Source organism: Lynx rufus, unplaced genomic scaffold (assembly GCF_022079265.1).
Source record: "Lynx rufus isolate CCGP_SWC_20201006 ecotype Redwood Valley unplaced genomic scaffold, mLynRuf1.p SCAF_8, whole genome shotgun sequence".
NCBI classification, from domain to species: domain Eukaryota; kingdom Metazoa; phylum Chordata; class Mammalia; order Carnivora; family Felidae; genus Lynx; species Lynx rufus.
Window position 1 is genome coordinate 60,039,562 of NW_025814896.1, and position 23,382 is coordinate 60,062,943.

Here is a 23,382-nt window from a genome sequence, read left to right on the forward strand (position 1 = left end):
AGAAAGATAACATTATTGTAATCCTCAAATTATTTCTGAAAATCATTTTGAAAATGCAATGTCCACCATATAATTTAATAGAATAACTGGATGTAAGAAGGTAAGACAATATGAATGAAGTGTTTTCAGTAAAAAAAAAATAGACCATGTAAATACACTCATAAGGGCTCCAGATAAAGGAGTCATGAGACACAAATTTTAAGATAACTATGTTTACAGCATCTAAATTGAAAAAAAGACTGAGAATTTTAGCAGAAGGTGAGAAACTATAAAATGGAATCAAAAGGGAATTCTATAATAAAAAAAGTGATACTCCAAATTAAGAACTCAGTGAATGGGTTTTATAGTGGTTTACATATAACTCAAGAAAGAATTAGTTAACTGGAAGATCTATTAGAAGAAAATATTCAGAAAGAAGCCTTAGAAAGGCAAGAGAATTAAACTTTCAAAAGATGGAGTAAAAGACAGAAATTCTAACGTGTAAAAATTGGAGTCTCTGGAGAGGAAACAGAGAATGAGTCAAACTCAGTAACTAAGGAGATAATGGCTAAGAACTTACCAAAACTGGTGAAAGATATCAAACTCAGATAAGAAGCCCTATGGACCTCAAGTAGGATAAAGAAAAAACTACATCTATGCACATGATAGTAAAACCTCTGAAAGCTGAAAACTGAAAAGAAAATCTTAAAAGCAGCCAGAGGAAAAAGACTTTACCTACACAGGAGCGACAATATAACTGACAACCGACTTTTTAATAGATATGACAGAAGCCAGAAGACAGTGATATAATATCTTTAAATTGCTGGGGAAAATTCCCTGTCAACCTGGAATTTTAAACTTAGCAAAAATATCTTTTAATTATAAAAGTAAAATCGAGAGGTAGATAATGATGGATACATCGAAGGCTGCTTCCCTCTTCCCATGGCACCACCAAATGTACAGTTATACACAGCAATTACCTCTCAAAGAAATACAGAAACTATCTGAGAACCTCCTATACATCAGACAAATGAGAAAATACTCATATTGGAATGGTAGGAAATGCTGAGACACAGTCTTGCCATAAACCCCACCCCTGACACAGCATCATATAGTTGGGAGGGAACTCCAAATTCCCAGATTCTTCCTGAGGAGTGAAGGTTTGAACCCTACTTTTAGCACCCCAACTTTTTAAGACTCCCACTTGAAGGATGGACCCACAAAGCACCTAGATCTGAAAACCAATGGGCCTTGTGTTCAAGATACCCACAAGACAGTAGCAAACAAAGAAGCAGTTATTAATGGGCATGCAAGCGCTTACTGTGCTATCCCCCTCAGACTCAGTACAGAAGGAGCAGGAAAAATCATCCATCTTCCAGTCTCTCTGAAGGGGTCTATATGCAAACTTTGAAAGCTGTTGACTCAGGATCATATTTCTAATTCAGCATACATCTTGAGGCTGGCTGTGATCTGTTCTTGAAACAAGAGGAACCAGCAGACGTGTCCCTTTTGCTCTGTCTTTCTAGTATGCTCCAACTTGCCAGTATCTCCCTGGAAGGAGTTTACACACACATTTGCATCCAGCTTTTGCACTGCTACCTAAGGGATGACTCCCCAGATCACCCAGCTTTGATAGGCAACTAGGCTTCCATTCACAAGCCTCAAAGACACCCCACTGCAGTTATATACCTGGGCCCTGTGCAAAAGGAGCTGATAGAAGCACCATTCCAGATGCTGTTTGAGGGCCTGGCGTCCAATTATACTGCATCTAGGTGCTGAATACAATTCTTCCTTTAATGCACTGACAGGTCTTCGTACACCCTCAAACACAGAGAATCACTTAGAATATAGAAAGCATCTTGGATGATTACAAAGGTTTGAAAATCAACCAGGAGCTCAGGCCAGGCTGATTGACAAGTTTGATCTTCTAAAAAGACTACTCTGTCAAGGCTGGGAGAGGTGGTTTTATCTAATGACCAAAACCAACATAAAAGATCAAGAAAAATTAATAGAGGAAAGTCCTTCAAACAAAAGATCAAGGTAAGGAGTGAAGGTTTGAACCCTACTTTTAGTACCCCAACTTTTTAAGACTCTAAGCAAATCCCCAGAAGTAGATTTACTGAAGTGGAGATAAGTGATTTACCCAACAGAGAGTTGAAAATAATAGTAAAAGATACTGTCTGAGGTCAGGAAAACAATGTATGAACAAAGTGAGAATTTCAACAAAGAAACAGAAAATATAAACAATTACCAAACAGAAATCACATTGCTAAAGAATACAATAACTGAACTGAAAAAAATCAATAAAGGAGTTCAACAACAAACAAGATTATGTAGAAGAAAAGATAAGAGAGCATGAAAACAGACAGTAGAATTCAAAAGACCAAAATGAAAAAAGAATGAAAAGCATTGAAGATAGCTTAAAGGATGCATAGGAAACCATGAAAAATATATATACATATTATAGAGGTTTCAGAAGAAGGGCAGAAAGAGAATGGATCAGGAAGTTTAGTCAAAGAAATAATGGCTGAAAACTTTCCCAGCCTGAGTAAAGAAACAGATATCCAGATAAAGGAAGGCTAAGCAGTACAAAATAAAATGAATTAAAAAAATCTCTTTTCACTAACACATTATAAATAAAGTGACAAAAGTTAAAGATAAGGAGAACATCTTAAAAACAGCAAGAAAAAACAACTTGTTACATACAAGGGAACCCCCATAAAACTATAAGCAGATTTTTCAGCAGAAATCCTGGAGGCCAGATGGAAGTAGGAGGATATATTCAAGTGCTGAAAGGAAAACACTGTCAACCAAAAATACTCTACCCAGCAAAGTTGTTCCTCAGAATTAAAGGAGAGATAAAGAGTTTTTCAGGCAAACAGAAGCTGAAGGAGTTCACCATCACTAGATTGGTACTACAAGAAATGTTCAATGGAGTTCTTGAAGCTGAAATGGAAGGGCACTAAATAGTAACAGAAAAACTTAAGAAAGTATAAAACTCACTAGTAAAGAAATATACAGTTAAATTGAGAGTACTCTAATGTTGTAATGGTGGTGGGTAAATCCCTTATAACTCTACTCTGAAGATTAAAATGCAAAAGTATTAAAGATACCTGTAACTACAGTAATTCATTAATGGATATACAATGTAAAAAGATATAAATTGTGTTATCAAATATGTAAAATGGGGGGAGGAGAGGTTGAAAATGTAGAGCTTTTGTTTGCATTCAAAGTGAAGCTATTATCAGCTTAAAGTAGACTGCATAAATATGTTCTATGTGAGCATCATGGTAACCTCAAAGCAAAAGCCTATAGTACATTCACAAAACATAAAGAGAAAGGAGTCAAAGCATAGCACTACAGAAAATCATTGAGTCACAAAGATGGAGAGCAAGAAAGGAATAAAGGAACAGACATTTTGAAACCAGAAAATAATTAATAAAAGGCAAGAGTAAGTCCAAACTTACCAACAATTACTTCAAATGTAAATGAACTAAATTCTTCAGTCAAAAGATGTAGAGTGGGAAAAAAAGATATACAGTGGCCGAATGGATTTACAAAAAAAGACCCAGCTATATGCTATCTATTAGAGGCTTACTTTAGCTTTAAGGACTAAATGAACTGAAATAAAGGTATGAGAAAAGGTATCCCATGCAAATAAAAATAAAAAGAAAATAGGGATAGCTATACTTATGTCAGACACAATAGACTTTAAGCCAAAAAGTGACAAGAGACAAAGAAGGTCGTTATATAATGATAGAGGGGTTGACTCATCAGGATGATGTAACAGTAAATATTTATGTACCCAACATAGAAACATCTAAGTATATAAAGCAAATATTAGTAGATTTTAAAGGAGGAGAAACAATACAATAATAGCACAGGACTTCAATACTACTCTTTCAACAAGGGATAAATCATCGGGACAGAAAATCAATATGGAAAAATCTGATTGAAGCTACACATTGGATCAGGTGGACCTAACAGACATTTATAGAACATTTTATCAAACAGCAACAGAATATATATTTTTCTCAAGTACACTTGGAACATTCCCCAGGATAGATCAATTGTGAAGCCACAAAACAAGTCTTAAATAAATTTAAGGAAATTGGAAGTACCAAGGATCTTTTCCAACCCCAATGGTATGAAACTAGAAATCAATCAAAACAAGAAGAAAGCTGGAAAATTCACATATATGCGGAGAGTAACACATGCTACAAAACAACCAGTGGGTCAAAGAAGAAATAAAAAGGGAAATTAAAAGATATCTTGAGGCAAATAAAATTGAAATACAACATACCAAAACTGATGAGATGCAGCAATTGAGAAAAATACATTGAGAAGATGAAAGATCTCAAATAAACAACCTAACTTTATACCACAAGGAACTAGTAAAAGAAAAACAAATAGAGCCCAAAGTCAGTAGAATGACAGAAATAACAAAGAATGGCAATAAATGATGGAGACCAAAAAGAGAATAGAAAAGAATGACGAAAGTAAGAACTGTGTTTTTTTAAAAGATAAGCAAAACAGACAAATCTTTAGCTAGACTTACCAAGAAAAAGAGAGAGGACTCAAACTATAAAGGAAACTGGAAACATTATAATGAATACCATTTAATACAAATGATTGTAAGAGACATATGTACAATTATATGCCAACAAATTAGATAACGTTGAAGAAATGTACAAATTCCTAGAAATGTACAACTTAACAAGATTGAATCATGAATAAATAGAAGATCTGAATAGACGAATTACTAGTAATCAAAAATCTCCCAACGAAGAAAAACTAGCTCAGGCTTCACTGGTGGATTATACCAAACACTTGAAGATTTAATACCAATCCTTCTCAAATTCTTCCAAAAAATAGAAGAGGAAGGAACACTTTTAAACTCATTTTATGAGGCCAGCATTATGCTGATACCAAAGCCAGACGAGGACACTACAAGAAAATTATAGACCAATATCCCTGATGAGCACAGCTTCAAAAATTCTCAACAAAATGTTAGCAAACCAAATGCAAGCACACTAACGAGATCATACCATGGTCAAGTGAGAATTTATTCCCAGGATGCAAGTCACAAATCAGTGTGATAACCATATTAATAACATGAAGGATAAAAATTATATCATTATCCCAATAGATGTAAAAAAATCATTTGACAAAATCCAACATCTTTTCATGATAAAAACTCTCAACAAACTGGTTATAGTGGGAATGTACCTCAAAATAATAAAGGCCATATATGAGAAGCCCACAGCATCACAATAGTGAAATGCTGAAAGTTTTTCCTCTAACATCAAGAAGAAGACAAGGATGCCCACTCTCACCACTTTTCTAGAAGTGCTGGCCACAACAGTTAGGCAAGAAAAAGAAAGAAAGGCATACAAATTAAAAAAGATGTAAAATCATTTCTGTTTGCAGATGACATGATCTTATATGTAGAAAATCCTAAAGACTCCACCAAAAAACTGTTATAACTAATAATGAATTTAGTAAAGTTGCAGGATACAAAATTAACATACAAAATCAGTTATGTTTCTGTACACTTCTATCAGATAGAGAGATTAAGAAAACAATTCTGGACTGCCTGGGTGGCTCAGTTGGTTAAGTGTCCAACTTCGGCTCAGGTCATGATCTCATGGTTCATGGGTTTGAGCCCCACATCAGGCTCTGTGCCGACAACTCAGATCCTGGAGCCTGCTTCAGATTCTGTGCTTCCCTCTCTCTGCCCTTCCCTGCTTGCACTCTGTCTCTGTCTTTCTAAAAAATAAATAAAAACATTTAAAAATTTTTAAAAAAGAAAGCAATCCTATTTACAGTAGCATCAAAAGAATAAAATATCACATTGTAGGCACTTAATAAATATTTGTTTAGTGACTGAAGTATGAAAAATAAATGATGCTAATGTGGAAAGATTACAAGTTAGTCAATGATTGGTAATTAGTATCTGTGTATGCTTTAGAGAATTATTAGGAACACCAGTATATAGTTTATCATAATTTTGTTGGGAGTTTCTTTAATAATTTTGTTGTGTTCCATAACCTTCATTAACTAATCTTCTTAGATTTTGTAAAAAAAAAGACTGCAATACTTGTGAATAAATTTAACCAAAGAGATGAAAAATCTGTACACTGAAAAAGCACATAACACTGATGAGATAAATTGAAGTAGACACTAATAAGTGGAAAAATTTTGTGCTCATGGATTGGCAGAATTAATACTGTTAAAATGTTCATAGTATTTAAAGGGTTGTGTAGATTCAACACAATATCTATAAGAATTCCAATGATATTTTTCATAGACATAGAAAAAACAGTCCTAAAATTTGTATGTAACCACAAAAGACCCCAAATAGCCAGAGCAATCTTGAGAAAGAACAAAGTTAGAAGCATCACACTTGCTGATTTCAACTATATTACAAAGTTTTAGTTATCAAAACAATGGTATTGGCATAAACACAGACACATAGATCAGTAGAGTAGAATAGAGAGCCCAGAAATAAACCCACGCATTTAATTTTTGATAAAAAAGCCAAGAATATATAATGGGGAAAAGATAGTCTCTTTAATAAATGGTATTGGGAAAACTGGATAGCCATTTCAAAAGAATGAAACTGGACCCTTATCTTACACCATATGCAAAAATCAGCTCAAAATTTATTAAAAACATGAACATAAGATCTGAAACTGTAAAACTCCTAGAATAAAACAGAGAGAGTGCACTTTTTGACAATGATTTTTTGGATTTGGCACCAAAAGCAAAAGCAACAAAAGCAAAAATGAACAAGTGGGACCACATCAAACTAAAAAGCTTTTGCTCAACAAAGAAACCTATCATCAACACGGAAAGGCAATATTTCAAAGGTAGGAAAATATTTGCAAACCATATTTCCAATAAGAGCATATCCAAAAAAGAGAAAGAACTCATAAAACTCCATAGGATGGCTGTTATCAAAAAGACAAGAGATAACAAATGCTTGCAAAGATAGGTAGAATAGGGATCCTATAAGCTGTTGGTGGGAATATAAACTGGTATTATCCATTATGGAAAACAGTATGGAGGTCTTCAGAAATTAAAAGTAGAACTACCATATGATCCAGCAATCCCATTTCTGGCTATATATCCAAAGGAAATGAAACCATTATCTCAAAGAGATATCTGTATTCCCATATTATTCACAACAGCCAAGGTATGAAAACAATCATGTCTACCAAAAGATGAATGGATCAAGACAATGTGATATATGCATACAATGGAATATTATTCAGACTTAAAAAAGAAGGAAATTCAGGGCACCTGACTGGGTGGCTCAGTCAGTTAAGTGTCCAATTCTTGATTTCAACTCAGATTATGATCTCAGTTCATGAGTTCATGCCCTGCACTGACAGCACAGAGTCTGCTTGGATTCTCTCTCCCTCCCTCTGCCCCTCCCCTGCTCACCCTCTCTCTCTCAAAAATAAATACTAAAAAAAGAAGGAAATTCTGTCATTTGTAGTAAAATAGGTAAACATGAAAGGCATATGCTGAGTGAAATAAGATAAAGACAAATAGTGCTTGATGTCACTTATATGTAGAAAATAAACAAAAAACTCCATAGAAATGGGTAATAGAAAAGTAGTTCCCTGGGTTTAGGAAGTAGGGGAAAGAGGAGGAGTTTGGTAAAAGCATACAAACTTTCAGTTATAAGAGGAAGGAGGTCAGATGATTTGATGTATAACATGGTAAATATTGTTGATAACACTGTTATATAATTGATATTTGCTGAGAGTAGATTTTAGACATTCTCATAGGCACACACAAAAAAGGTAAATATGTGAGATGATAGATATGTTAATTAACTCAATGGGGGAAATTCTTTAACAATGTGTATGTATATCACGTCATCATGTTGTACACTTGAAATATCTTAAAATTTTTTTGTCAATTAAACCTCAGCGAAGTTGAAAAACTCAAAATAATAATAATAATTATAATATAGGTAGAATAGATATTTTCAGACAAAATAAACTGAGAGCATTTATCACTGGTAGAAACACAATAAAGACCAAGGGATATTCTTTAAACAAGAAAATGATCCTAAATGGATCATTAGGTGCAAGAAGGAATGAAGGACAAGCATAATGCTAATAAAAATTCAGTGTTAAGATAATAATGTTTTGGAGTATGTAAAACAGAACTAAATATATGATAACAATGTTACAAAAGTTAGGAGAGGGCTAAATAGACTTAAAGTGTTCTAAGATACTTGTATTTTCATGGATGAAGATAAAAACAAATATTAGACTTTAATAAATCAAAGATGCATATTTTGCTATCAAATGCAAACATTAAAGAATACTAAAAAAAGAAAAACATAACTTCTAAACTAATAGAGAGGAAAAAAGAATAATAAAAATGTATTCAGATAATTCAAATGAAGATAATACAAAAAAGTAAAAGAAACAGAACAATCAAAACAATTAGAAAGCTTCTTGCCAGATAGTAGATTTAAACTTCAATACAAATGTAATTATATTAAATGTAAATGTATTAAAAACCCAAAAAATCAAATTTTGTCAAACTGTGCTGAAAACAAAAAAAAAGAAAAAAAAACAGCTACGTGCTATTTACAAGAGATTCATCTAAAACATAAAGAAAGATTAAAAATGGTAGAGTGGAAAAATATTTTTTCTATAGAAACACTAACGGAAACTAAATGCAGTTATATTTATATTAGGCAAAGTAGATTTAAAAGCAAAAATCATCATTAGAGATTAAGGGGAACATGCCATCTTTTTAACAAGGTTCATTTACCAGTATAATATAACTATTCTAAATTTTTCCGTACCTAATAACATGACCTCAAAATATGTAGCGCAAAATGGGATTAGAAGAATATATAAATTCCTAATTATAGTGGAAAATGTTAACATATCTCTTAGAAATGAAAACAGACAAAATATCAGTAAGGGTAAATAGCTTTGAACAACGTAATTAGAAAACATGAACAAGGGGCGCCTGGGTGGCGCAGTTGGTTCAGCATCCGACTTCAGCCAGGTCACGATCTCGCGGTCCGTGAGTTCGAGCCCCGCGTCAGGCTCTGGGCTGATGGCTCAGAGCCTGGAGCCTGTTTCTGATTCTGTGTCTCCCTCTCTCTCTGCCCCTCCCCCTGTTCATGCTCTGTCTCTCTCTGTCTCAAAAATAAATAAACGTTAAAAAAAAATTAAAAAAAAAAAAGAAAACATGAACAATTAGGGGTGCCTGGGTGGTTCAATTAATTAAGCATCCAACTCTTGTTTTCTGCTCAGGTCATGATCTCACGGTTCATGAGTTCAAGCCCTGCTTCGGGGTGGGCACTGACAATGCAGAACCTGCTTGGGATTCTCTCTCTACTCCTCTTTCTCTGCCCCTCCTACATTCTCTCTCTCTCTCTCTTTCTCAAAATAAATAAATAAACTTACAAAAATAAAATGCAGCATCAATTCATGATTTCAATAAACAAATAAACAAAAAGTATCTATGAAGTTAACTAATTAGGAGCAGAAAGTAAATTCCTTAATCTAATGAAAGGTCTACAAAGAATCCTGAGTTTTGAAACCAGAATAGGACAAGAGTGCCCATCATTACTTCTTCTATTCAACATTGTATGTAAAGTTCTAGCTGATAAGTTAAGGTGTCAGGATTGCAGAGAGGGGAAGAAAACAGCCATCATTCACATGATGATATTGTTGAATTATTGTGTACATTGGAAATAATAAAACTACATTGGAAATAATAAAACTACAGAACAATTATTAGAATGAATAAATTAGCTTAACCAGACATTTAGAGAAAATAAAAGCCTAACAAGTGATATGCATGATCTCTACAGAAGGATGTGAAAAATTAATGTAAGTAAAGGGAAATCTAAATAAACAGAGGGACATAGCATGTTCAGATATAGAAGATGAAACATTGTTGGAATATTAGTTCTCCCCAAACTGATCTACATATTCAAAAGTATTTCTGTCAAAATGCTAACATGTTTTTTTCTGTGGGTGAGTGTGAATGTGTGTGTGTGTGTGTGTGTGTGTGTGTGTGTTTGTGTGTAACCTGACAAGCTGATTCCAAAATATTACTGAAAAACAAAGGGCTAGGAATAGAAGATTATCTTTTTTAAGTTTTTATTTATTTAGGTAATCTCTACACCCAGTGTGGGGCTCAAACTCATGACCCCAAGATCAAGAGTCTCATGCTCTTCCAACTATGCCAACCATGCACCCTGAAGATTATCCTAAAGAAGAACAAGGTGGGAGTAACTGGCTCTATCAGCCATCAGAGTCTTTTATAAAGCAATAGTAGTTAAAGTGCGGATCTGACCCAAGGAAAGACAAATGGACCAATGGAAATGAGAGGGTCGCTAGAGAAAAAGACCTGGACTAGAGCCAAAAGAGACACCTTATCCTGACCAGTTGTGTGATAGCTTCCCCTGAGTCAGGGACTCTCCCGACTACTTCACACCAGTTAATCTTCACACTGTCTTGGGATGGGACAGGCCATTGGAATTTTCCCCCCAGATAATTCTAATCTTTAGCTGTATGAAAACCACCTCCCCCAACACATACACACACACACACACACACACACACACACACACACACACTCACACCTCTCTCTCTCTCTCTCCTAAATTTCAATGAACAATGCAGTTTTTGTTGGTTTTTTTTTTACTATTTAAGGCTCATTAGGATGCTGGAGAATGCGATTACATCATATTCCAAAACTTTCTGAAATCCCATTTAGATATTTCTCTTTCCCCAAATTTCTACTCCTTTCCCTTTCTCTTCTAGCTAAGTTATTCTTTTCTTCCTGTACTCCTGTTATTTTTTGTTTTATTTTGCAGAAAAATTTTCCCCTTCCCTGTTTACTTCTCCTACATCTCTATCATCACCTAGCTTAGCAAACAAAAGTTTTTTTGAGGACTTACTGTTATAAAGGGGAGAGAAAGAATGAAAGTACTTCTAGTTTAATGTTTTCCCCTGCCACATACAGCTGTGCATGGCTTGCATTATCTTCTTTTGTGTATATTTTCAATACTATCAGGACAAAAAGAAAAAGAACCTTTTCATTTTGGAATGAACTCAAGTGCTGGAGACTAGCACGGTGCAGACTGAATGAGTGCAAGTGCTGGGCTCTAGATGTGCTGCTCAGCCAGTCTTGCAACAGGCCTCAAGGAGCCAGCATCCACCTACCCAATTAGTGAAAAGGTGCCTCATAGCATAAAAGTACTTTGGCAGCCCCAGCTTCGTGAATGTGACCCAGACAGCCACACAGGACCCCACACTTAGAAGGGTCCTGTGCTTGTCATTATTTGAAATTCTTACTAATTTATGCACAAGGGGCTCAACATTTTCATTTTGCTCTGGGCTCTGCAAATGATGTGGTCAGCCCTGTGCTGAGGGAAAGGGTTTATAGTGTTGCTTGATTTTACAACAACAAAAAAGAAAAACCTCTGGGCTGAGTGCTTTGTGAAATACTTTCTCTGGTTTCTCAGAAACCATTTCCTCTTTTCAGCTCTTAGTTGTCCCCCTGGGTTTGGCAGCTGCTGTTCACTTGCTGCTTTACTGAATCTCTGATGTTCGTTTCCTGCTCACTTAAGATGTTTTCACAACGGCAAAACAGGTTGGGTTTTTTTTTTTGTTTTTTTTTTTTTTTTTACCACCTGGCTCCAGTCTCTTGCCCTGTCCTTGCCTCCTTTTCCCTTTTCCCTTCTCCCTTCATTCTGCTTCTGCTCCCAAATGAACATGACCCACTGATCATGGGCCAAAACCCCCCATCCCAAGGCAAGGCTTTGACCACACAGAATCTTCTCTGTCATTGGAAAATGACATGCTTTTTGTCTTTGTGCTCAGTTGTGTGCTTTTCCTTCTGCCTGGAATGCTCTTCCATCACTACCACCTACCCTACTTTGGCTTTCATTCTTTTAGATCCAACCTACATGTTCTTTTCTGTATTAAGCCCGTTAAGAGTGCCTCAGGCAGAAGTTGTCACTCATCTGCTCTTGTTCTGATAGCTTTGAAGACACACCTCTGTCATAGCAGGTAACACAGAATGGCATACAGAGGTTGTTCTTCTCTTTCATCCTTTCCCACCCACCTTATTCTGGAGAAGCCCATTCAGGACTTGGAATACAACTCAGTCATTCTTTCTAGAAAGTTCTTCCTGAGTACCTGAACTTCTCTCATCATAGTACTAATCAATGTTATAAGATAATCAGTGACACCATGTCTGTTTCACTTAGGGTGGCAACCTGAGTGCCTAGCATAGTTCTGAGCACGTAACTGGCTCAATAAATATTTGTTCAATTCAAGAATGAGTAAGTGAATGGTGTATGTGCATTATTGTCTAGACTGTGGGCTTTGCAACTTTTTTTTAACTTCTCCCCCTCTTTTCTTATTTCTTAACCCACTGATTGGCATGTACTAGGTATTCAATAATTTTGTTCAGTAAATAAATATCTGAAAGGACTTATGTGACCATGGAGCCTGAGCCCAAGGCCTGGGCTTGGGTAAATATCCCCAGTGACTTCATCCTTGACTTGGGGTTGTATTCTTTAGAGGAGGATGATAGGGATGACAGCATGGGGATCTGGGCTGACGCTCACTCAGGACCAAGAGGATGAATCTCCCTTTATGTTGCAATAAACCTCATATTGTTGTCTAGAGAGTGACAGAAAGTAATGCTACATTCATAAAAATATAACTGTCTGTGCTAAGTATATAGAATTATAATAAGCATCACAGGAAGAGTTGGAGCTTTGGAAAAGCAGTGGGAACCATCCCTTGAAGAAGCTGCTGTCTTTATTTAAGGGTGAGCCTGACCCTTAGACTCATAGCTTTAATCAGGGCTCCTTCCTGTCCTCACTGTCATCTTCCTCCTATGATCTTGGGCTCCCATTTTCTACCTCCCAAAGTGCAACTTCTTCTTTGAGACCCAGCAGGGAGGTATCTTTCTTTTGAGGAGTTTCCTGCCCCCCTGTCTTGTGACAGGCATTTTCCTTCTTGTGGCCAGTTCAAGTTCTTTTTGAAGCTCCCTTTTTCCAAGAAACCGATGATCGGTTGGAAGAAGGTGGGGTTTTTCTCATTCCCCTGTCCACGTGCTGGTTTTAAGAGACTGGCTCTCCTTCTCTGTACAGTATTCCCAACTGGATAGGGAACTCCCTGTTGCAAAGGTGCCAAAAAAATTATGTGAGCCCGCAAGTCTCAGCATATGGAGCACCAAGAGAAGGAATTCAGTGAATCTGAGCTCTAATTGAGTACTTACTGCAAGTTAGTAATGTGCTAGAAAGTTACGGGGAAATCAATTTGGGATTCATAAATATAAGGAAGAATGTTGCTCCCGTCAGAGCTGAGCTCTTTTAAAATGGAATAGGAAACCTTTCAAGAGAGTGAGTTACCTATCATTAGAAATGTTCATGTGTAGGCTGAACATACCAGGGCTGATCTGGAAGGAATCCCTGCATGGGGTAGAAGGTTGGCTAGAGAGAGCCTCTATGGTTTCTTCCAAATTTCAAGCTTCTGCAATTTTATTATGGGGTTCTAACCTTGTAATGCAGTTTATATTTCAAAATACTGTACTTAATTAGTTGTTTTGCTAAACTCCTTCTGAAGTAAATCAGCTTCATACAGTGGTAATTAGTTTATTGGTAGAAACAATGACTGAGTCTGAAGCATGCATATTTTTATATATGTGACAAGGACACAAGAAAGGCTGAGTATTATTATTCATACACTGTTTTCCAGAAATGAGATTTTCTAGTATCCCTGTGAGGATGTAACAGTAACTTAACCAAGTTAATGAATAACATGAAAATAAAGAAACGATCATTAATATGGAATATTAAAAAAATGCTGAAGCCAGATTAATCGATCTTCAGACAATTGAGCATAGTTTCTTACACTTGGAGTGAACCCAGAAGATTCTGGCAAGATTATACTTAAGAAGGCACATGTAGCCTTCTCCAAATCGCAGTTCATCCTCTTGCAGTGCTGTCCCTGCTGAGGCACATAGTATGAGACATCTGGAAGACCTGAATTTATGGGCAGAGTGTTGGGCACACTGGAGAGACCATGACTTCTCCGTCAGTTAGCTATAATGATAAAATAAAATGACTACAGTGGCTCAGCCAGAGAGTCGTACTTTGTCCCCAAAAGTCCAGAGACAGGTAGGTGGTTCAAAGATGGTATAACTGTGTGAAGAAACCATCAAGGGTGTAACCTCCTTTTAACTTCAGATCTGCCAACTCTAGTTTGTGGTTGTTGCCCTTTATGTTCAGGATGGCTACTCCGCCTCAGGCCTTCAAGTATATTCTAGACAAGAAGCAAGTGACCTAGAGGAAGCAATGGTGCCTATTTCAGGAAAGCAAAACTTTCTAAGAAATTCCAGTGAACTTGAACTTATGTCTCATTGGCCCAAACTGTTATATGCTTAGTTCTTGCTGTAGTAGAGCCAAGAAAATATAGTTCTTTCAGTTGGGCTTAGTACTTCCCCAAACCAAACTTAGGTTTTGTTAGTAAATAAGAGGAGGATACATACTGGAGAGGCAACCATTGTCTGTATCCTGATGAGGTAGACTCTGCTCTCTATTTTGTTTTTTCTGGATGGAGGACCTTTGCTAGACTTTTGAGCAACTGGAGATGCCACTACCTGAAAGACCTTGTGAGGATCTTATACTGCTGCCCTTTGCGCATGTCAATATTTAACCCATCAACACATAATTTTGAAATTTTTCTGTCTTCAGGCTGTGAACCATAGTTGGTCCATTTGCAACTTCAGTGTCCTCCAGGTTCTTCATGGGGACAATCAGCCCCATGCTTGAATACTTTCTGGTGCTATAGAGAAAAGAGTCTGGCACCTAAAGTCATGTTATGAGTTCTTTCTCACATTTCCCCCCAGACCTAAACCAAGTCTCTTCCTCTTGGACGTGCTGGTCTTGCTGTCTGTTAACAGAACAGCAAGCACTCCTGTTTGGAACAGACCAACACCTTGAGATTTGTTTAAGCCAAGGAGGAGGTCCTACCTTTAAACAAAAAAGATTTATGTCTTTCCTGATGTACTCCAGGGATTCCTGTCTGACAGTGCTCAGGAGGAACCACTGAAAACAGAATTCTAACATTTTAGAGCTGTCAGAGACAAAAATTGACAAAGACAAAAAATGTCCAACTCAGCCTCTCATGTGGCAAAGGAGGGCACTGAGACTTGAGAGGATGCGTGTCTTACTCCAGGTGTGGTACGGCAGAACTCAGAGGTCAAAAACTAGGGGAAGGAAGATTGCATGGGGAGAGGTAGAGTGCTCTCACCTTCTGAGTAGATTTGTATTACATTTATTATTTAAGCACCTACAGGCATGGGAATACTTCAATGCTATAGACAATTAAGGCAGAAATTATGGGAGGTGGTATAGTGTTGTGCCTGCTTAAATCTAATCCCCTCTCTTTTATGCTCTGGTTTGTGATGCTTATCTGCTTCTTAAGTTTACTCCCCTGTAAAATAAAAGCAATGGTAACACACCTCATGTGGTTTTAGGAGGAATAAATGGAGTTGCCACTTAGAACAGTACTCAGTTATAATATAGAAATATTATAATATGGAAATGTTTGCTATCATTATGATTAGTCATCTCCTCTTCTCAACAGATTAAGAGTCTTTGAATCTTGCACGATGGCCATTGCACACCTTGCAGAAGCACAACAAAGAGCCAGTGGGGATATTAATTTTAAGTCAGGATGGTTGGTCCTTGTTACCAGCACCAAGGGATTCTCCTATCACAAATAATGGGATTATCCCCCAAGTAGATCAGGATGGCACAAAATACATGATCTGTGATAAGAAATACTTTTCTGATCTACTTTTATGATTATCCTATGCCTTTTCTGCCAGTATTTTAATTTTCAGTAGATATGCCTGCTTTGTTTCTTTTCTTTTTTAAAATGTGGTCAGCTTCACACACTAACTAGTCTTTTGTATCAGCTATATAAGAAGCAACTAACACTAAAGATGTTTGCATGGAATTCTTACACCAAATCAGCTTTTTCTTAAAGATCTCTTTAATTGGACAATACTTTAATTCTCTAAACAATATTATGGTAGTTGATCACATTTTGAAATTATCTTTGTCTTGTTTGGTACTTGAGTGGCATGAAAAATTTCCCTCTGCTTCCTTACCCCTCTCCCAAGGGGTCATTTTCCCCGCTCTTTTCTCTGCCCTGCCTGGCCTCTGACCCTGCCCAACTCTGCTGTTTCCATGGGCTTCTGAATCTAATTAATGTCTCAGTGGCTGTGTAAGTGAATTATGTAGGCAGGAGGATGTTGGAAAGTTTGAGGAAGGTACATACATTCCTTAGGGAAAACCTGGTTTTGTAAAAAAAAAAAAAAAAAAAAAAAAAAAAAAAAAAATATATATATATATATATATATATATATATATATATATATGGAATGCACTTGGAGGAGGTAGAATGTTAGTAACATACTTATACTCATTAAGTATCTCTTGCTTGATGAGCAGATGCAAACTTAGGAGCTTCTCTTTTGACATGTGGGCAATAATCAGTCATTATAGAATCTGGCTGAGGGGACAGATAATCCAAATATTGCCACCATTGCAACACAAGTGCCACGCAACTAGGGTATTGGCACCCCTTCCCCTCCCCCTCCATTTTGCAGCCAGTTCACAACCACTTGTGGGAAGCATGTCCTTAGATAATCTCTGAAATAACCCTGGCTACTAGGGCCACAAGTCCTTCTCAAACTCTCCAGGGTGTGAGCAGGCAAGGGGGGAGGGGCCAGAGTGCTGAAGTTCTCTGCCAGAGGATACTGTCAGAGAGCCCAAGGCAGAGATGGTCCCTATGCCCCATGTTTCCATGGAAACATAGGAGGAGTGATGACAGCCAGCACAGCCACACCATCTGCTCAGGACCTGGTGAACGATGAGAAAAATAGAAAAAGAAAGGCACCTCAGATCCTAGGTTAGAACCACTCTGAGATACCAGTACAGAGGGAAAGGCACTAGAACTCCTAGTGGATTAAAACCCAAGCTGTCCTGGGGCTCAACATATTAGCATGTAATTTGCAAGCAGAAAGCCTAGGGGGCTTATCCTGCGATCCCTAGATACAGTTACAAACACTCAAGAAGCCTCTGGAAGGAGAAGCAGACTGTGATGCGTCTGTAGCCTAGCTGGAACTGGAGAGAAGGTGCAGTGACAGTGACAAGCAATGCTGCAGGAGGTGGGTTGGGGGCTCCCCTGACCTTCCAACAGGAACACCTGCACGGCTGGCTTTTAGCCAGGCATATTTTTCTGGGGGAAGGGTGGGAATTATACAAGGAAAATTTCCACCTGGTCACTCATAATCGTGACCTTCTGAGTCGTAGCCACATCTTCAGAATCAGACATGAATTAACATAGCCATGCAAAGTTTCTCTTCTCTCAATTTGTACCCAAAGAGAGATCTTTGTTAGACGCCACAGATTTGCTTCTGGGTCCGTTTTGGAGGCTTTCAGTTCTAGGTTGGTGGAATGTGAGTGGGGTCCTTCCTGGGTGCACTCGTCGGCCTGCCCCAAGACTGATCAGGGTTCATTTCTCAGCCCTTTCTGTTCATAGATCTAGCTTACAAAAAAGCCAACCCTGACTCAGGGAGCCAATAGCTCCTCCCTTAGCTAACTCCCCCAGCGGCTCTTCAGAGCTGGGTGGTTTCATTCAGCTCTCTGTAGTGTTATCTGCATCTATCCAGGGAAGGGGGGAGGGAGTCCCTCAAGTCTGAAGGTCTTTAGTATGCATGGAAGCTACATCTGCTTTATAGGAAACACCAGTTCTTATTTTTAATTTAGGGAGTCTCTTACTCCTTTGCAAAACAAAACAAAAACAAAACCCCCAAAACCTCCCTTTTAGTTCTGGCATTCTAATCCCAGGAAGTCCAAACTTTTTTTGCTTCTTATTAAGGATTTAAAGTTTTGACAGCTAGATTGAGCACTTGTTTTGGTATGTGTATCTAGAGTCTAGAAGATAATGGGAACATCTTAATCCACCAGGTAAATAAAAATAATAAGGGGCGCCTGGGTGGAGCAGTCGGTTAAGCGTCTGACTTCAGCCAGGTCACGATCTCGCGGTCCGTGAGTTCGAGCCCCGCGTCAGGCTCTGGGCTGATGGCTCAGAGCCTGGAGCCTGTTTCCGATTCTGTGTCTCCCTCTCTCTCTGCCCCTCCCCCATTCATGCTCTGTCTCTCTCTGTCCCAAAAATAAATAAAACGTTGAAAAAAAAATAATAAAAAGATCACCCTATAAAGGTTCTCATTAACTGCTCTACATCTTACTTGCAAGTGCTATTAATTTATTTCTACGACAACTTAGTAAAAATGCTACCTACAGGTATGATTTGGGTTTCTTCAAAAGACCATATTCTCGGGGTGCCTGGATGGCTCAGTCTGTTGGATGTCTGACTTCGTCTCAGGTCATGATCTCACTGCTTGTGAGTTGGAGCCCCGCATCGGGCTCTGTGCTGACAGCTCAGAGCCTGGAGCCTGCTTCAGATTCTGTGTCTCCCTCTCTCTCTGCCCCTCCCCTGCTTGTGCTCTCTCTCTCTCAAAAATAATAAACGTTAAAAAAAAAAAAAGACATGTTCTCCAACTGGACACTATACACAAAAACATACACTGGAAATAAATGTATTAACATAACTTCCTCTATGTTACAGGCCCCAAACAGAAAATAAGGGCTATTCCCGAAGAAAGATAAATACCCACACTGAAATTGCTTTGGGCTCAAAGTACATTCATGTATTAACACGAGGCACTGTATTTAAATGCAAATATAAATCTACCCATTACTATGTGACTTTTGAGGAGAGGCCTTTTTTGAGTAAACCACTCCACCAGCTCTATACCCCCCAGCGCTTTCTCTCTTTCCTTTTCTGGGACGATCTATTTATCATCAGTCTCTGTGGTGGTGAGGGCCAATCTGTATCTTAAGCTTCAAGCCCAGGATGGGACTCCCAGTAAACATGGTTCTGTTTGTTCTCCAGCAGCCCCTCTTTGTATAAACAGATGTGGTGGGAAGGGAAGGAAAGCCAGATCTCTGTGAGGGGTGGGAGGTCTCCTTACTGGAGAAGCTTCCAGGCTGCAGCCCTGAGCACAGGGACAGGATGCATTTCTTGTTCAGGCAGGGGAACTTGCAGTTCTTCCAGAGAGGGGCTGTTCTTCTCACTCTCCTCCACCCTCCACCCCCTTCCTTTGTTCCTGGGAATGCTGTCTGGATGTCTCAGGCATCTCACTTTGGCCAGAGCAAACATTTCCAACAAGGCTTATGCTAAGGAGATATTAGGAAGACAGATTTTTTTTTTCTTCTCTTCAAATGCACTGTAGATTGGGATTTGGGAAGTTAGCCCTTCACACCTGTACTTTCTCCCCTATTCACATTCTCTTTGTTCTTTTGTAGCCATGTTACTACCTTCAACTAATGAGGGAGGATTTTAGGGGCTGAGAGTTGTCGGCTTGTAAAATAAAAATTCCATTTTCTCAAACTATGTTGATACTCTATCTTAATTGTTTTGCATTTTGCACATTAGTTGTGGATGCTAATAAAGGAAGGACTACTTCAGAGCTGGGGGAAGACAAGGGGGCTGAACATTTTGTAATCCAACCCAGATAGGTAAGAATTCTTATTGGTCTTTTCTTCTTCCACATGTTGTCCAGACTTAGTTGGTTAATCCTCATTCAGAGGTCAGGGAGGTGAGGAGGACTGATGGAGGGATCCTGTGACTTCTCTCCAAGGGTCTAGATTTCTTGTGGCTCCAGTCAGTGGTCCTTCTTGTTGAGAATGAACAAAGGGGAGAGTATGGGAAAGGCCTCCGGAACCACAGGGAATTGGGGGTTTGGTGCAAGTGATGGAGTATAACCACACTGCTCTGTACCGTTCTCTCCAGGAATTCTCTGGAATCCTCAGTGAGGCTCCCAGAGCTGTGGCCAAGAGGACAGGAAAGTCAGGCAACTGAGGGAGGGTTCTGGTTTCGGCCAGCTGTGGTGGAAAAACAGGGCCATGGTCCTGATCTAGGCACGGGCTTCTCAGCACGTTTGTAAAAGTAAGGGAAGGGGGGAGGACTGTTCTTTACAATCAAGGAAGTCATAATAAAAAGGACCTGATTTTTAGCAGCCACAAGGATACTCTGTCATCCTTCCAGCTGACAATATGCCACTCTCCAGACAGGAGATGGGGCGAGAAGTTAACAGTCTACACCCAGAGGCCTGTCCCCTCTCCCAGTAAGAAATAAAAAGAAAGAAGGTTAGTTTCCAGGGACGGCCAGCTGGAGGATGCTGGGACCCCCGCTGTAGGCCAAACTGCAGGTCCTGTCAGAAGAGGTTTCCTCCCTTTCACTTAACTTACTGACTCCAGATATTTTAAACGATTTGTTTACAGCGCGGCTGCAGGCAGCTCAGTTAACTCTCCCGGTGCCTGGGGCGGCCAGGGAATTTCCCAGCACGCCCTCCAGTTCTGCAGCCTGCACTCCGCCCGCGGGAGCGCCTGGCAGGGTCGGGGGAATTCTGGGCCCCCAGAGAAGTGCGTGCTGCCCGGGCAGGGCCGGGTGGGGCCGGGCAAGGGCGAGAGGCAGAAGATGCGGCAGGCCGGGCCCGGCTCAGCATCCCGCTGCGCTCGGCACCGCCGCCTTTCCCTTCTCCCCGGCTCGCAGGACCGCCCCGGGCGGCCCCGGGCGGCGGCGGGTCAGACGGGCCTCGGGGTCGCAGGGCGAGGGGGCGGCGCGGCCTGCGAGCGCCGCGGGACCCCGGTGAGCGGCGCGGGGAGCGCAGGGGCGCGCGGGGCGGGCGCGGCGCGGGGCTCACGGCGCGCGCGCGCCTCGGCCTCGCCCGCGCACACGCGCCTCCCCGAGGAGAAAGAGGCGGGCGGGCGGGCGCAGAGCTCCGCGGCGGCGGCGGCGGCGGCTGCAGCGGGCCGGGCCGCCGCGAGGGAGGGGAGGAGGGGCGGGCGCGGGGAGGGAGGGGGGCGAGGCGGCGGCGGCGGCGCGGCGAGCTCGCCGCTCTCTCCTGAGTGTGCCTGCGCGCGAGCCGGAGAGCGGGTGAGTGCGCCGGCCGCTGCCGCCCGCCCGGCGGACCGGGAGTCGGGGGCGGGGGGCGCCGGGAAGCCCGACCCGGGGGCGGGCAGCGGGCGGGCGGCGGCCGCTCGGGCTCGGCCGGGATGCACCTTGAGCAGCGCCTTTCGTTGCAGCGCGCGGGCGGCCCGAGCCTCGGCGGCGGCGGCGGCGACGGCGGCGGCGCTGACACCTCCCACCATGGACAGCTTCGACTTAGCCCTGCTCCAGGAATGGGACCTCGAGTCGCTGTGGTGAGTCCCGGTGCCCGCCGCCTGGGCAGGCGGGAGTGGCAAGGGGCGGCCGCGGCGGCCCGCGCGCCCTTACCTGGGCCGGGGGCTCCGGGCGGCCGGCCGCCGTGGGGGTGGGGTGGGTCAGGGGCGCCCGCCCCGCCGGCTCCTTCCTGCCTCCCCGGGATGGATGCACGGCCGCCTTCCCGTCTTCTTGCCCCCCTTTCCTGTCCTCTCCCCCGGTGCTGCCCGCCCCAGCCCAAGGGCTGGTGATCTGGGGAGCCAGGGGCAGAGCGCAGCCATGGAGAGAAAAGGACCCGATTTCTAGAACGTGTCACTAGTGCCTGGGGATCCACCCCTCGGCCCCTAGCCCCTCTCACCTCCCTTCTCTTAATCTGCGCCCTCCCTCATCTCCGAGAGCCTCTGGTTCACACCACCGACCCCCTGGAGTTGGTGCTGCTGCGAAGTGCCCTTAGAGGATGCTCCAGCCTCCTGCCTGGAGGCGCCGGGTCTGGGCGGCTACATCTTTTCTGTCTTCTACCCACTCCCACCCGAGATGGAAAGTGAAGACCGGGGGCAGGGGGCGAGTGCGGGAATTCCAGAGGCCTTGGCCCGGGGGGACTCGATTCCTCGAGGTTCACAATCCCTTTGGGCCCTTTCTTCACACCTCACTACAGTTGTACTCTTCCTCCTCCTCCTCCTCCTCCTCCTCCTCCTCCTCCTCCTCCTCCTCCTCCTCCTCCTCCTCCTCCTCCCCACCCCGGCGCCCCGCGTGTCCCTTTATTCCACGCTCACAGCTCGTAGCCTGGGGAGCGGGCGGCCGGGGGAGCACTCCGGGATCTGTTGCTCCGTGTTCTCACGTTGAAGAGCTGCTGTAGGTAAATCGCCGCTAGAAGCAGTTTAATTCTCGTTGCGGGTTTCTTAAAAATCCCATTGGCTGCTTCAGCATCCCTCTTATCCCCCCACCCCCCTGGCTCCTAAATGTTTTCACCCAGCCCTATTCAGGTGGTAAAATTACTGCCCGCATTTTCCTGGAGGAACTTGTGTTATGTTTAATATTTACGGGAATGAACAGCTGCTGGAACAAGCATATTAACTGCACTCTGTTCTGCCTCTGGTAATTTTTTTTTTTTTTTGCTTTAATTCAGTAAAGAGTTCACATGTGTCTAAAACTGCAAGTGGTGTGCACATGAATATGCAATGTACAATTTTAAAGCTAAGCTGCTTTAAGATTTATAGATTGTATAGATGATATGAGGATTATTTCAGTGATTCGGGCTTCTGGTGACTTTTATCTTTCTGAAGCCAGGTGTAACAAACTAAACTGGACACAAAGCAAGTGCATTATCGAGCAGTTTCTTATAAAAGATCCGGTGGAGGATGAGTAGCTCTGCATAATGCTGCTGCTTATAAAATACACAAGGATGGGCCCTATTGTAATAAAACTTTTATATATTACACTGGAAACTTCAAAGAGCCAGTGCAGAAAGAATATGAAACATGTTATTACTCTATAAAAGTTGCTAATTACTGTCTTGTTGCTCCTGGGGTTATTTCAGCCTTTCATTTACAGATACCTATTATTTTACAGGTTTACATTTAGAAATGTTGGTTTCTGGCACAAATTCATTAGGTTTCTAGATAGAAACTGTGCTTTAAATGACTTTTGCTTTTAAAAGACAGTTTTTCAGTCAAAGGGAAGAACTTACTGTTTTGGCATGTTTTTATGGTGCTTGTCAGCTTGCTGACTCAAATTGAAGCCCCCTCATGACTTTCATAAGTACTGTTGTGAAATTGCCAGCTATACTCTGTGGGCTTTTCCAGTACGGGGTCTAAGCTTTATTTCTCTTTGCATCCTTAGTTTCCAGCTGGGTTACCTGGGGCACAGTTACAGGTTGCATGTCTATTGCATTGACTTGAAATTTACATTAGCTAGGGTACATTTATTCTTTTTAAAAATGAAAAAACTAAGCATTTTTTAAAAGTTGCTGTACATACAATCAGAATTTAATCAGTGCACGGGTTTATCTTTGGCTTATGAAAACGTGCAGGCTTTTCTTGCTTACAATATA

General features: G+C 41.0%; 1 protein-coding gene across 1 annotated transcript in view; it reads left to right on the top strand.

The window, feature by feature from the left end:
- The window catches only part of AFF3 (ALF transcription elongation factor 3), a 576,751-nt gene that overhangs the window by 21,365 nt on the left and 532,004 nt on the right, over positions 1-23,382 (top strand). Inside the window, exon 2 of the mRNA XM_047069771.1 lies at positions 21,218-21,334. Coding sequence (XP_046925727.1) covers positions 21,282-21,334 — 53 coding nt within the window. The 5' untranslated portion in view covers positions 21,218-21,281. The remainder of the gene's footprint in view (positions 1-21,217; positions 21,335-23,382) is intronic.